Source organism: Aulonocara sp. 'chitande type north' Nkhata Bay, linkage group LG15 (genome assembly GCF_057382095.1).
Source record: "Aulonocara sp. 'chitande type north' Nkhata Bay isolate Kocher_YH1m ecotype deep benthic linkage group LG15, A_spYH_male_GT1.1, whole genome shotgun sequence".
Taxonomy (NCBI): domain Eukaryota; kingdom Metazoa; phylum Chordata; class Actinopteri; order Cichliformes; family Cichlidae; genus Aulonocara; species Aulonocara sp. 'chitande type north' Nkhata Bay.
The window spans coordinates 14744755-14759416 of NC_141358.1; the positions used below are offsets into that span (position 1 = coordinate 14744755).

The 14662-nt window shown below is 44.1% G+C and overlaps 2 protein-coding genes across 3 annotated transcripts; both read right to left on the minus strand.

Moving 5' to 3' along the window:
• Nucleotides 1–5751, minus strand: slc30a1a (solute carrier family 30 member 1a). Its single transcript, XM_086264470.1, has 2 exons — nt 4799–5751; nt 1–2675 (listed from the first exon to the last, which is right to left on the minus strand). The coding sequence occupies exons 1-2, from the start codon at nt 5370–5372 to the stop codon at nt 1783–1785; spliced, it is 1467 nt and encodes a 488-aa protein (XP_086120596.1). The 5' UTR covers nt 5373–5751; the 3' UTR covers nt 1–1782.
• A 1476-nt stretch (nt 5752–7227) lies between these two features.
• nek2 (NIMA-related kinase 2) lies at nt 7228–14459 on the minus strand. 2 transcript variants are annotated; one of them, XM_086264471.1, is made up of 9 exons: nt 14077–14459; nt 10747–10964; nt 10414–10654; nt 10174–10256; nt 9947–10073; nt 8952–9186; nt 8205–8259; nt 8001–8077; nt 7228–7743 (listed from the first exon to the last, which is right to left on the minus strand). In XM_086264471.1, exons 1-9 carry the CDS (start codon nt 14170–14172, stop codon nt 7535–7537), a joined length of 1341 nt encoding a protein of 446 aa, XP_086120597.1. In that variant the 5' UTR covers nt 14173–14459; the 3' UTR covers nt 7228–7534. The 2 variants fall into 2 exon arrangements, with proteins under 2 accessions (XP_086120597.1, XP_086120598.1); XM_086264472.1 differs by lacking the exon at nt 14077–14459 and adding an exon at nt 12373–12739.
• Nucleotides 14460–14662: the final 203 nt, after the last annotated feature.

Here is a 14662-nt window from a genome sequence, read left to right on the forward strand (position 1 = left end):
TTATTTGCCTTTTGGAAATAAGGTAATTGTTTATTAACTAGTCACAGGAAGTCATGTTGACCAGCAGTGGACAAACTTTTGCATGCCACCATACAGTTCAAAAACACATCAGCTGATTCATCATAACTAAAATTAAAAAAAAAAAAAAAAAAAAAACACCACACGCACGCACACACACTTGTTTTCGATTTGCACATAGAGCTCAAGTCATAAAAGAGTAAAAGTGACCAAACATTACAAATGGAAAAAAAATACATATCCCAGAACACATTTCTATAATGCAAAATAAATCAAAGAGTGGAAATCCAAAACTCATCAACAGGTCAACTTCACACGGTATCTGTGCTGATGAGGGGAAAAGTCGAAACAAATTCAAAGGCCACTGTATGGACTTCAGTTCAGAAAACAACCAGCTCGGCTCAGCTGTCCACAGCAGAGGACACACAGAGCTATATGATGAGTCATTCCCCCACACACTGTCATGAGTAATATAGTAGGATACCAGCAGACGCTGGTAAGCAGCAACTAGAGCTCTTAGTGGAGCTGTTAAAAAGTCGAACACCAGGTCTCAGTTTGGTCATGCAGACAACACAGAAGGTCCTGGATATATAGATATTTAAAATTAAAAAAAAAAAAAAAAAAAAAAACCTCCCTCAGCATGGATTGTGACAAGGTGCCGAACACATTCATGAGAGTTTTTAAAACCCAACAGGCCAACAGAAAGCTTTCCGGTACAAATTCAGACGGAGGTTTCACTAAATGGCGAACAGTGCTCGTTTCTTTGCAACTCTCTGGCTTGCGAGGCATCGAAATTTAAGAATAAACGTTTATTTAATTAATTAGGTGACTGTGCCACTGCGAGAAGTCCTGTTACACCGAGTCGACTATGCTTAGTGCCATATTGCAACAGTTTTCTTTAATTAAAAGGCAAGGTGAGAGAGGTGTTGGTACGGCTTTTGTATCCAGCTAACGACTGCAATTAAATCCGAGTCAAGGCCAGACGAAAACGTCTGAGAAACAAAATCATTATAAAAACATCACACCTGGAAAAAAAACTGAATTCAGCATAGATGGTCTGTCAAAAGATTTTAAGAAGAGAGAAAAAATAAATGTTTATCATCCAAACTAAACATTACAAACAGCATCTACAGAGAATAGATCATTTCTAATAACTTAGGTACATAAATTATTATGCAATACAATACTATTCCATCTGGAGGCCAGAGGGTAAAGAAAATAGGTCTGCTTGAAGCCTACACAAAAAAACAGGAAGGTAGACTCTTTTCCAGCAGGTCCATAGGCTAAATAAATAACCTAGTGATGTGTGTGCTGTGTGTCCATTTGGAGGAGGGAATGTCCCTCTGATCCCTTCGGTCCACTGAGAAGCTTTGGCACAGAAACACCATGAGACGAGATGAGACATCACAACACGGTGCTAATGACGCTCATGCAGGCCTTGATCCAGTACTAGTGGAGATGAGGTCAGTGCAACCCAACATGCATCGCAACCATACCCTCATACTGCCAGAGCCACAGACAACAAGGGAGGGACTGAGTGGCGGAGGAGAGGCTTGGGGGGGTTGAACTAATGCTCAATGTATGAACATGGGAGGGAGTGAAAGGGGTTCAGGCGTGTAGATGGGCAATAATCGAAAATAAAAGGACCTATCGGGGGAAATGATTAAGCCACAAAAAGTACAGCTTCCTGCAAATGATGATGATGTTTTTGCTCAAAGTGGAGGTTTTCTTGCTTCTCCTCTGCTCTTCTCCACACCCTTCATCTCACAGAGATGACTCCACTTCTCTGGCAATCCTGACCTCAGCCTCAGACCCAGGGCACACCTGAACTACGACCCCCGCTGCCTCTGAAGTCTCACTGATCACCTCCAGGTTTGAAGCGACTGCAGCCTTCTTGTCAGAGCCAGTGTTCTGTTTGTCCGCAGCGCCGCAGCATAGCTTGGGAGCGCACTGAGTCCGACAGGAGAGCTCGCACAGGGAGTCTCGAGACTCTGAGCTGAACGTGACAAACTCGGGCTGGATGGTGGTGGCGTGGATGCCCTCGTTGTGGAAGAAGTCCTTGATGCGTTTGGCCACCTCCATGTAAGATGTGGGGTCGTGGCATTTGATGTGCGCCGTGGCGATGATGCGGCTTCCGGCCAGCTGCCAGATGTGCAGCTCGTGGATGGCCAGGACGCCGTCCAGGCTCAGCAGACGCTCGTTGAGCCGGTGCATGTTGATCTGCTTGGGCACGGTCTGCAGCAGGATGAGGGCCGACTCTTTGAGGAGAGGGTAGGTAGTGTACAGCAGGATGCTCACCATGATGATGCACAGCGTGGGATCAAGGTAAAGAACCCAGCAGGGGCCGGCGAACTTCATGGTCGGCACAGTTGGACCCACGTGCAGATCGACAACGGTGTTGTTGTCATGGTAATGGTCAGCGGAGTGGCTGTTGACGCACGGATTCACGCACTTCTCACCTTTGATGCAGGGCTGCCACACAAAGGTGAATATTACAGCGTTGACCACTACGATGACGGAGCCCAGGGCGTCGCCCAGCACATGCAGGAAGACCCCGCGCATGTTGAGCTGCGACGACGAGTCGTGGTCGGGATCCATCTCCTCATAGTGGGTGTTTCCATTCATCTGCACCTCTGTGCTGCCTTTACAGCTGATTTCTAAAGATTAAAAAGGGAAAACAGAGATTAGTTTGGAACAGTTAAATAATCAAATGGACTTTGACACACAGGTTTCACACAAATTATATAGACTAGGGTTTATCCTACATAAAGAAGCATGTGTTTCCCACACACCCTGAAAGAAGATTTTATCTGGGGCTAACAGGTTTGTTAGTATTTAATATACTAAACCATAATAACACAGTTTAGGTTATCAAATTGTAAGAAATTGCAAGGACTAAGGTAACACAGTCCCTTTGTCTAGACTGACTGTACCCCCCACCCCACCCCACGGGCCCATTCTGAGCATGGGGACTATGCACACTGAACGATTGTTAATCATATAGTTAAGATGGGGGGGGGGAATCATGTCACCTGACAACAGAATTCTGTGCATTGTCCTGTTGTTTTTGGTCATGTGATAAGAAAACATGTATTCAGTTTTGAATAAAATTAAACCCCACTTTCCAACACCGTCAAAAACTCCCAGTGAACCCTACTCGGTTTTGTTTTTCTCCTGGTAAAAACTCTGGATGCCATCAAATGGCAGCCAGCTGTTAAATACAATGCCATTATTAAGAGCGAAAGGGGAAAAGTTCATGTGAAACTACATACAATGTTGCAGATTTCACTGCTGAAGACTTCATCTTGTGACTGAATCTGTGCTATATAACTGCCCAAGGCCACACTCAGGAAAACAACATGCCAGATGACCAAAGAAAAAAACCTAAACGCAGCAAAATGCTGCTCAGTAATTCACATTAGGCAAATTCAGTTAGTAATGGCAGGCAACACACTCTAAGCTGGGGCAACGGCACCTGAGCAACGATGGCTCGCTTCCATCCCAGGGACCAAGCTGGTCTATTCATCAGTGGCTAATGGTGTGTCTGGGGCTGTCGACTCCACAGCTACACTGATGTATGGCCCAGTAACAGCAATCAGTGCATGGAGGGGCGGGGGATATAACCCCCATTTATTGAAACTGGCAGGGTCTAACAGTGCGGGGGGAAGAATAAATGAGTTTCTGTATGTTTAACCCTTCAGTTAGACTGACCAGCAGAAAGGGCCACGGAAGCTCTCCAGTGCTGCTGTGAAACTTTTTAACTGACATGCAGACACCAACATGAGGTTATCAGTACAATCAACTTGTCTGGTAAGAAGCGTTTAATGTAACAAAAATGTATGGTGGACAAGCTGATTGTCCAGCTGCTGCCCCACTTTGGCCTTTGACCGGTTTTTCTTCCACTCAATACCTTGTAGAAGCACAATTAAATTAAGAAGAAGCTAAAATAAAAGCTGCCTGTATGCAGATGAGTTTGTTTTGCTTCTGATTCCTTGCTGATAGCTGACAGCCAGGTGAGTGTAAAGGGGGGGCACCTACTTCACTGCATTTATTTTTAAGCTTTAGTTACTAATTATTTAGCAGATAAGGTAACTCACTAAGCCAGGGGTGCCCAATCCCGGTCCTCGAGAGCTACCGTCCTGCAGCTTTTAGATGCATCCTTGTTCCCACACACCCGAATCAAATGAATGGCTTGTTATCAGGCCTTTGCCAAACATGATGGCATGCTGAAGAGGTAATCAAACCATTTGATTCAGCTGTGTTGGAGTAGGGATGCATCTAAAAGCTGCAGGATAGTAGCTCTTGAGGACTGGGATTGGGCAGCCCTGCACTAAGCTCTTCAGGGGGTCAGGAGACTTTACAAGGATCCCACTATAAGTTTTAAATACCGGCCCAAGCTACAGTCAGTGTGGAAATTCAGGTAAAAACTTAAAATCGAGTTCAGTTTGACTCAGCTGTGTCAGTCAGAAACTTCTCGTTATCATTATTTAGAAGCCAGAGTGAAACCTGAGGCTTTACCCAGGAATGTCACCAACACGGAGACCATGTTTCCAAGGATAGAATAACCCAACAAATATGAGACGCCAAACACATATGTCAAGAAAACCCCCCAATACGGATTAGTCACTTGGGCAGTTCTCAGGGCAGGCTGATGCACTGTTACACAATCTGGAGTGCTAACAGTGAAGATAAAGACTGGCACATGTATCCAGATTAATGGTGAGATAGTGAGGGTGGACTGTCCATTTCAAAACTAAAGCACCAACAACTCATTGCTCACCATTTCTTGGTCTCCCATCGCCTGGGCTGTTGTGATTTCCCACCAAGTTGTTGGTCTCCTCTCCCGAAGACCCGTTTCCAGCCTTCGAGTTCTTGCTCGTTTTGCCCCGCTTATTCTTACTCCCATGAGAGTGCCCTCCGTGAGAGTGTCCGTGGCCTCCGCCCGCGTGGCCGTGGAACAAGCAGAGCCCCAGCAGGTTAACCAGAAGCCCCGCGGCACCGACCCCGGCCACCACCACTGGAGACTCGATCTCGTGGGGCTCGGTGAAACGCTCGACCGCCTCCAGGACGATGGTGAAGCACAGCGCCGTGAGAAAGACGGCATTGACCAGAGCCCCCATCACCTCCGCTCGGATCCAGCCGAAGGTGTTCTTGTTGGTCGCCTGGGTTTTTTCCGCGAACCGAACCGCCACTAGAGCCACGACGAGTGCGATGACATCCGACAGCATATGGAAGGAGTCCGACAGCATTGACAGGGACGAGGTCATCCGACTGACCACCACTTCCACGATGAAAAACCCAAAAGTCAATGATAGCATGCACAGCAGCCGGGCACGATTGGGTTCGCAAGCCATTTTTCCTTCCTCACAGTCGATTCAAGTTTAAGTTAGCGTTGAAGAAATCAGCAGGTTTGAGAAAGCCCAAGAAATCCCCACGACATCCGCTGGTTGGCTTTCCCGTTTAACTCCGGGCTACGTTAAGCTAGCTTGGCTCCCTGAGACAATACGATCGCTGGTAATATCATCCGCGTAAAACACTCTTATTCGGCGACGGCAGCAACACTCGGCTATATCTGAGGACAAACACACACCGAATCAATTGGCGATTAAAAAATGATTCAGCAACCGTATAAATACCAGCACCTTCCTCGCTCGTTTTGCCGACGAGCTCCGCTTTGCAGACGGCTGAAACTTTGCACCCGAGCCGGTAAACTTTCCACACGGAACACGGCACATAGCGGGACACGCCTACTACGATTTCCGTTGGTCGACGAGCTACAAGGAGGAACGTAATTGGTCACGTTCTGCAACTCTTGCAAGTAGGCGGCGCAAAGAAGCCAAACAACGGTGGTTGCTACGCACGCTAATGGCAATTGTAATATCGCGATGAGGTCCGTAACTGATTCGTAAATCTTGGCGTTTCAGCTGAAACCAGGTGACTGCGAAGAATCACAGAAACTGAGCCCTTATCAGTAAAAACACTTTTTTATACAATCAGTGGTCTTTACTCAGCTTTTAATCACGGAAAAATCCCTAAATAAATTTACTGATGTTCCAACTACACACTATAATTGCTTCCTTTATTTTATATTTTATTTTCCAAATGTCCGTATACTTACGCTGTAAAATGATTTAATTTTACATTAAGTTAAATACAAGTTGCCCCCCCCCCTCCAAGAAAAAACCAACCAAACAAGCAAACACAAAAAAACTCAGTAATCAAGCCAGTAAGCTACCAGCTTCAATGGAAATAAAGACAGATGTAACAATAAATTACATCTAATCTGCTACTTACTCAAAGCAAAGGCTTGTTTGCAAATTGCATTTTAATATCTTTTCATGGAAAAGTGATGACCCCTTGTGGGAGCTAGTGTTATATAAAAACAATTCCATTACTATGAAAATGATCAGCCCAGCCTGTAACTTCTCTTTTTCATATACATCTATTGCTACGCTAGTGTGAAAAACCACAGGAGAAACTAGTTTTGGCCCAACTTAGACCCACTACAGTCTGTATACATATGAAATATAGCATATTGCATAACAGCCCTGTGATAGACCCCAGGGCAGATTCTTTTTTTGTGGCCGGGCAAACAGATTTATCCCTGTTAAAGTAACATAGACAGCTGTAATGTCTCTAGGCAACAAACAAGAGAAGCACACATTTCCCCACAAACTGAGTGGAGTAAGAATTCCTCATTTATCAGTCATGTTTGCTTGTTGATATATCAAGTATACACATATTAGAGCAGGGGTGGGGAACTCCAGGCCTCAAGAGCTGGTGTCCTGCAGGTTTCTCACCCTGGGTCATCACACCTGAATCAAATGATTAATTCATTACCAGGCCTCTGGGGAACTTCGAGACATGTTAAGGAAGTAATTTGGCCACTTAAATCAGCTGTGTTGGATTAAGGACATATCTAACACCTACAGGACACCGGCCCTCGAGGCCTAGAGTTCAACACCTGTGATCTAGACCCTCTACACCACTTACTGTACAGGCAGCAGAACATCTTCTCTAACTGAAGGATTCAGCTCCACTGCCACCAGAACACCTCTCAGACCACATCCTCTTTCCTTCTATAATACAGCATATCTGTTTGGCAGATACTAAAATTATTACATCATTTCAACTGCTATATTAAAAAAAACAAAAAAACCCAAATGGTATAGAACAAGTATTTATCATCACATCATGCCTACTTTAATGTAGTAATGAATATAATCACTTTGTTTATTGACATCACAGGATCATGTCATTCCACATAGTCTCCCTTCTTCTAGAGATGTCTCTAAAGAAGGTCTACAGCCATAAATACAGCAAAAAACTATACACAGTACATTGATAATCGCATTAGCTGCCCAAGATAACACACTCACTCATCAGGCTACATAAAAATAAGACAGTAACACACACACACACACATTCACTGCACTTCCACAGCTACACATGAACATTTTCATCCAGTTGTTATGACTCCAGGCCTTCAGAAGCTTTCATGGTCACACCTGTGCGATCAGCGCAGGCCGAGGATTTGCCTGCTCTTGAGCTGGCACATCTTCTCCATTTCACTCAGAGCTTGGCTCCGCTGGGCCGCTGCCTGCAGCCTCTTCAGCAGCACCAGCTCCTGGGACGGCGCGCTCTGCAGAGCATCGGGCCGCTGGTTCTCTTTGCTCTCGCCAGCAAAGTGGACCTTCTTCTTACCCGGAGAGAGGTTCTCCGCATCTAGACCAAAACAGTCACGTAAACTTGTTAACAAATCACAATCTCAACAGCTGTGATTCTGAGGTGTGTCGTGTGAGCTTTTAGAACTGCAACTTTTTAAAAATAATTTCTTTATTGTTGTATAAAAAAAAATAAAATACATTTGATCCAAAGTCATTCACATTGTCGACACATGCGTTAAAACACACGTTAAAAGTAAACTGCTCAGCTCTGGTCTTGGTTCAGTAAGTTCAGAAGTCTTTGCTGGATTCCCATACCTATGTCTTTGTCATAGATCGGTGTCGTGTGCCTGTGGTGCTGTAGGCGGCTGTAATTCTTCAGCAAACTCTCCGCTCTGAAGCGGTTGATTCAAAATAAAGGGAAAAAAAAAATAAAATCAGCTGGAAAGACTGCCAAAGAATGGTTAGAATGAAAAAAAATGAATTGCTTAAATCATTTCTATCTTAAAAGTTTTTTTTTACCGCACGAGCTTCTCATTTGCAAGTCGTTCACGAACACACAGCTCCTGCTCTCTTCCTGTAATTAAAAGACAAAAATGGACAGTTTCAGTTTGGGAATTTATCCCTCACTTTTCAAGAAAGTACACCCTCTTTCAAGTCTAAACACCAGGACATCCCTCAGAGGGTCTTAAAAATCAGGTAATATTTAAAAGGTTTCATTATGTCTGCACATGTAAAATCTTAGAATGAAAAGAGGAGGCATTTTATTTTATCATAGCTGTGTGTGACTAACAATCTCTTATTTCCACATATTTCTGGACACACACACACACACACACACACACACACACACACACACACACACACAGCTAGGAGCTGTAGGTGTAGAAGTAGGTCATCGTTTGGTTGCGACACCCCAAGCAACATGAACAAACCTGTTCCATCCACACAGGTTTCTTCAACTACACTTCCACCCTCTTAGCAAGATGTACCTAGTACTTTCTATGGTATTACTCAACTTTACTTATTGCTGCCAATGTGAAAACAAGTCCATAAACATGAGATAATACTGATGAGTCCTCTTTGCAGAAGAGGATGTTCCTGTTAGAAGTAGCCTCTTCAAACTGATGTAAATCAAATATTTCTCTACTAAAAATACAATACACAGTTTTTCTAATTTCTCCCAAAATCTAGGCCAGACTACAGCAACACTGACAGACATATGCTTGAGGTATGTGCGGCTCAAAGCAGGGCTTAAAAAGGTCTTACTCTCCAGCTGCTCCTCACGTTCTTTCAGTGCTTGTTCTCGGTCCCGCAGCGCCTGCTCCTTCAGTCTGATCTCCGTGGCCGAGGCGTGCGCCGTCTCTGCCGGTTTGTGGAGAGGAACATCAGAATCAGCTGATCTCCTTTGGAGTCGCGACTGTGCCTTCCTCTGCTCCTCAGCAACCGCCTCGCTCAGCAGGCTGCTCTGGAGAATAGATTCTACAGAAGGTCTCAAATAGTCCTGCCAAGAGAAGGGGCCCATAAACGAAACATAAATAGCCTTTTTTGTTCCTGCCAATGTGGTGCTAGTGTCGCTGCCACTGCCAGTGGTTTCATTTTGAGAACTAGTTCCCATTTCCACAAGTTTGAGGTCCAGTTATTATGTAATGCTGCTAGCAGAGGCTAGGGTAATATCTGTTGGCACTTTAAGGGTGGAAATGCCCCGAACCCATTCCAGATCAGACGCCAGCATCACGTCGGTGCAAAACCTTAGACCGCATAAAAGATGGATGTAGCCACCATGACATCCCAATCCACATGTCAAGTGTCCTTGGACAAGATACTGAACAACAAATTGGCCCAGTTCAGGATCTACCGAAGAGTGAGCAAGCGTGAGAAAGTTAGAAAAAGCACCTAAAGGCACCGTATGAATGTGTGTGAGAATGGGTGAATGTGGGTGGTGGTAAAAAGTGCTTAGAGTGCTCATTTAACTAGAATTTACAAAATTAACTTCACGTTTTATTCAGTGACCTAAAACTAGCACTTGAGTCCATAAAGTCATGGGAAAGTAGTTACTGAGGGCCAGTTTGCCATGGAAGGCACTAAAACTAGAGCAGTTGCCCCCTGCAGGCTGTTAGAAAGAATGCAAGGTTTGAAGTATTTCTGCACAGACTTCCCCTCTTCCAGATGTGGACACATGGTCCATCTTTTATACCATCTAAAATAATCAGATAGCTCAGGCACCATATCATGTAAATTTTTAAAATAAATTCAATTCCAACCTTTAAGTTGAGCATTTTGCCGAGCAGAGTGTTCAGCTCCTCAGAGTACCGGTACGGGATCCTTCTGAATTTGCCCTCTCTGATCTTTTCTGCCAGCTCTTTTTGGTTGTAAGCAGTAAAAGGAGGCCTGGAGAGGAAAAAGAAAAATGCAGGAAAAACTGCAAGATCTGCTGCCTAACAGTTTGCAGTGGGGAAATCAGCTAAAGTGGAACAGCTGGAAAACTTACGATAAGGCACAGAGTTCGTAGAGCAGACATCCCAGAGACCAAATATCAGACTTCTCGTTGTATGACATCCGGTTTATTTGTTCCTGACAGAAAAAAAAAGAGATTATATTTGTCCCCATTTTTTTTTAATCATGAAGTAAAACAAAGATTAACAAACAAGAATAAAATCAAAAGTTCAGGCAAGGAAAGTTGTAAGCTCAGATTAAACACTTCAAACTCCAGCAGCATGAAGCCACTCACTGGAGACATGTAGTACGGCGTCCCGACAAACGTCTTTGCAAAGCTGGTGTCATGGTTCAGGATCCTCGCCAGGCCAAAGTCGCCCAGTTTGACATTCTGCTTGATGTCGAGGAAGATGTTGGCTGGTTTCAGGTCCCGATGAAGGACTGTGGCCCTGCCGTCACTCCGCCTGTGACACTCCTTCAGGGCCAACGTGAGCTGGGCCATGACTCGCAGGATGAACTGCTCCTCCAAATAGCGCCTGTCAAGGTAAAAAAAACACATGCATACACCGATGAAGGGAAAGGATTCACCAGCATGCAACAGTCAGTATCATTTAGCATTCAACCCCACCTCTCCTTGATGCAGCGGCTGATGAGACTGGACAGGTCGCCGCCTTCGCAGTACTCCATGACAATGTACAGAGTGGTGTTTGTCCGGTCTATGATGCGGTCGTAGTACCTCACTATATTTGGGTGTTTGAGCTCCCTCAGCAGGTTCACCTCTGACACCAGCATCTGCTTCTCACCCTCTGCCATGGTGCCATAATCCAGCTCCTTCCACACCAGGATCTACGATACAAACCAGCTTTGAATTAACCAGAATTACAGAGATAAAAGTCAAAGAACCGTGGTTATCTGAATCAGAGATCAGAGAATGTCCTTCCATAAAGGCCAGTGTCGTAAGAAGACAAGTGGAAGCTATGGAAAAGTAAAGCTAACTCGGGCAACTTGTCTTTATTCTAGAACACGGGTGGGGGAACGCTAGGCCTCAAGGGCTGGTGTCCTGCAGGTTTTAGATGTGTCCTTGATCCAACACAGCTGATTCAAATGGCTAAATGACCTCATCAACATGTCTCCAAGTTCTCCAGAGGCCTGGTAATGAACTAATCATTTGATTCAGGTGTGTTGATCCAGGGTGATATCTAAAACCTGCAGAACACCAGCCCTTGAGGCTTGAGTTCCCAACTCCTGCCCTAGAAGAATAGAATAGAATTCAACTTTATTGTCATTGCACATGCACAGGGCAACGAAATGCAGTTTGCATCCATCCAGAAGTGCTTTAGTGATATAGATATATTACAATATATATTAGCAATAATATAGATGTGAGTATATTACAGAAATGGGTCTATTATGGTATGTTATAATGTACACGGTATGAAGTATGTTGTGAATATTGTATAACTATAAGTATGTACAGGCTGTAGTGAGTACAAGCTATGTACAGGCTATGAACAGGATATAAATATGAAAAACTATACAGAATATGAAATAAATAACTTTACAGAAATCTGAGATATACAGCTATACAGAAATGGGAACTATGCAAGTTGTAAACAGTTGTAGGATTAAAGATTATCGAATGTACAGAATGATTATTTACACAGAGCTATACAGTAGTGCAGTTAAGATAAGTGAGGGTGTAGATAGTTTCTAGAGAGGCTATATAAAGTGCTAGTGGTTGTGAGTGGTGGTTCAGTCCATGTTATTATTGTGTGTTTGAGGGTACAGTTGTCCATTGTGGGTAGGGATGGGTATCGTTTAGGTTTTATCCGATACCGGTGCCAAATCGGTACTTTTGAAACGGTGCCGGTGCTTAAAGAATGGAGAACACAAACTTTGTCCAAAAACCTCTCATGTTCAGCTGTTTGTTTGTTTTTTGTAAAAAGATAGCAATGTTAGCCTTTTCTGCAGCTATGGGGCATATATGGTATCACTCTTGGCTGGAAGCAGTGCTTAAACAATGGAAAAAAAACACAAACTTTGTCCAAAAACCTCTCATGTTCAGCTGTTTCCCACTTTTTCTTTGGTCATTTTAGCCTTTTTGTCCAGGGTGAAGGGAGTATCTGCCATCAAACAAGAGGACAGCCGCATGTAGCTATGATGATGTTTGCTAGTTCACCTTACATGCATTAATGTAATAACGTGGTTAGCCTACTCAACGTAAATTACACTCGAACAACATTAAGCGACTCACGCAGAGAAGAACGGCTGCTGCTGCCATCATCATCCTCATCATTTCTGCTACACTGGCAGGGCTAGGGGCCAGGACTCTCCTCTTCGTGTTTTTGGGGGATGTTGCTCCGGGTCCGATAACTGGCAACCCACCCAACGTGCACAGTGTGAGGTCTTGCAGCAAGCTATCAAATACGGCGCATTTCTCGGCTTTTAAAAAAAACGCTATGCGTCGCCAGGTGTTTCATCGGATTCGAGGTGTTACCTCCTTTGACAGTATCACAGTATCAGCTTGAAGCACTTGTTGCTGCTGAGTTTGCATATTTTGCTGTGAAGTACAGCCAGACTTTTGACCGCTTCGCCTTGGGCATTTTTAATCTGTAGCTCTGCTCTAACTGAACGTACGTACCTGGCCCCGCCTACTATCCTGGGAAACGTAAAATGATTGGCTAGAAGTGTATCACAGCTCAGGAAAAAAAGCACCGAACTAAAGCACCGAAATGTGCGCTGCTTTTCGGTCTGGTTACTACCGTTTATGTCAGAACCGGTACCCATCCCTAATTGTGGGTGTGTGTATGTTCAGTCCATGAGTTTAATGTGGGTCAGATGTCAGGAGGCAGAGAAGGATAAACTGCATACAATGTCTTAATGTACAATCAAATGTATTATGTTATGAATTGAGTTATGAAATGCTCCTTAAAATAGGGACGGCATTTAAACACGTCACTGTTGCCAATGGCTATAAAACCAGAAAAACAGGCTTTACTGTCAGACACAAACGTAAATAATAACTGATTACAGCACAGCAGGAAGAGTATTAGGTAAATACAAGAATTTACACAACACAGACCTTAAAAAGGGCCTCTGGGGGGGGTGACTATATAGCAAGGCCAATCACAATCAAGGATTTCGGCACCAGTATACTCTTGTGGGATATTGATCTGGGCCCTGTGCTCACTGTCTGAGAAGCCTTGGAGAACTTGTGCTGTCTGTAACATCATTCAGCATGACCAGTGTGGTGCTGGGTGAGTAAGGGTCTGTGGAGGTATATCCATGAAGGGACTGCCATTAGGTATTGGGATGAAATCCTGGGTTCCTCCTGCCATTCAAACTACTGGGTACATTTTGGCAAAATCTACACATTATTTTTTACTTTGAGTTTCAGGGTCTTTAAATTAAGCCCTCCAAAGGTAAATCATTTAATAATTTTCACTTTTGTCAAGGGATCTGGCATCATTTTATTGCTAATGCATTACCCAGTCTATATGAGTGTAAATATCCAACATGTTTATCTCCCCATTGAGAGCTGATGTATTTTCAAAGTAACCCTTGACCCAAAGAAAGGAATTTCCTTCATTGGAATAATTAAGTTACCAACAACAACAAACGTTTAAAAAAAAAAAAAAAGATGAAGTCAGTAAAATAAAATAGTAAAACATAAATATCTAATATCAATATAAAAATTAACATAAAATATTAAGTCATTAATAACTGACCTTTTTAATCTAACGCTGCTCATTTTTAAGGTCCACATTATAAGCTAACAGCTTACATTTTCAAAATTTCTGTAACGCTACAGGCAGGTAGCTACTTGTTAGCGGTTTGAAATAAAGTTTATTGAGGTGGGGGGAGGAAAAAAAACATGACTGCGACAATATTGCCTCGCGGACTCACGGACAGCAGGTGAGTTTAACCCACAGGTATGCGGGAAGTGTGTTTTACTCACCTTTCTGTCAGCTTTTCTCTTTATTTTCTGGCACCTTCCATATGAACCGGAGCCTATAGTGTGCAGCACCTCGTAGTCCTCCACCCGGGACGGCATGCTGATTTGTAACCGATTCTAACGTTCAAAACTTACCGGACTGGCGTCACCGTCAGCTAACGGCAACGTAAATATAAACCGGAAGTAGTGTCCTTCAACACAGGCTCTCAGTTTAATCCTAAACCGCCTTTTATGTCTATGTATATGTTTAAATGGTCATTTCCTTATATTTCTTTCCTCTATCGTGTACTCGTGTGTTAACTACCAAAACAGGAAGTGATTACTCTCTGTTTAAATTGGTGCCGAAATCCTTGATTGTGATTGGCCTTGCTCGCGCAGCTGATTGGCAGCCGATTGGTCAGCGCAGAGACGCAACTTGTGAGGTTGCTAAGCGCCGGAGTACCGCGAGAGTTGAGCGGGTAGACGACGCACAGGAGTTGTGCTCCACGAGGTGGCGCCAGAATCGCATGGTCCGGGTGAGCGCAACCGCGGGTTTGGGAGCCGGCATCTGCGCAGCGTGAAGGTAAACGGGGTCAGGAAATTCATTTAT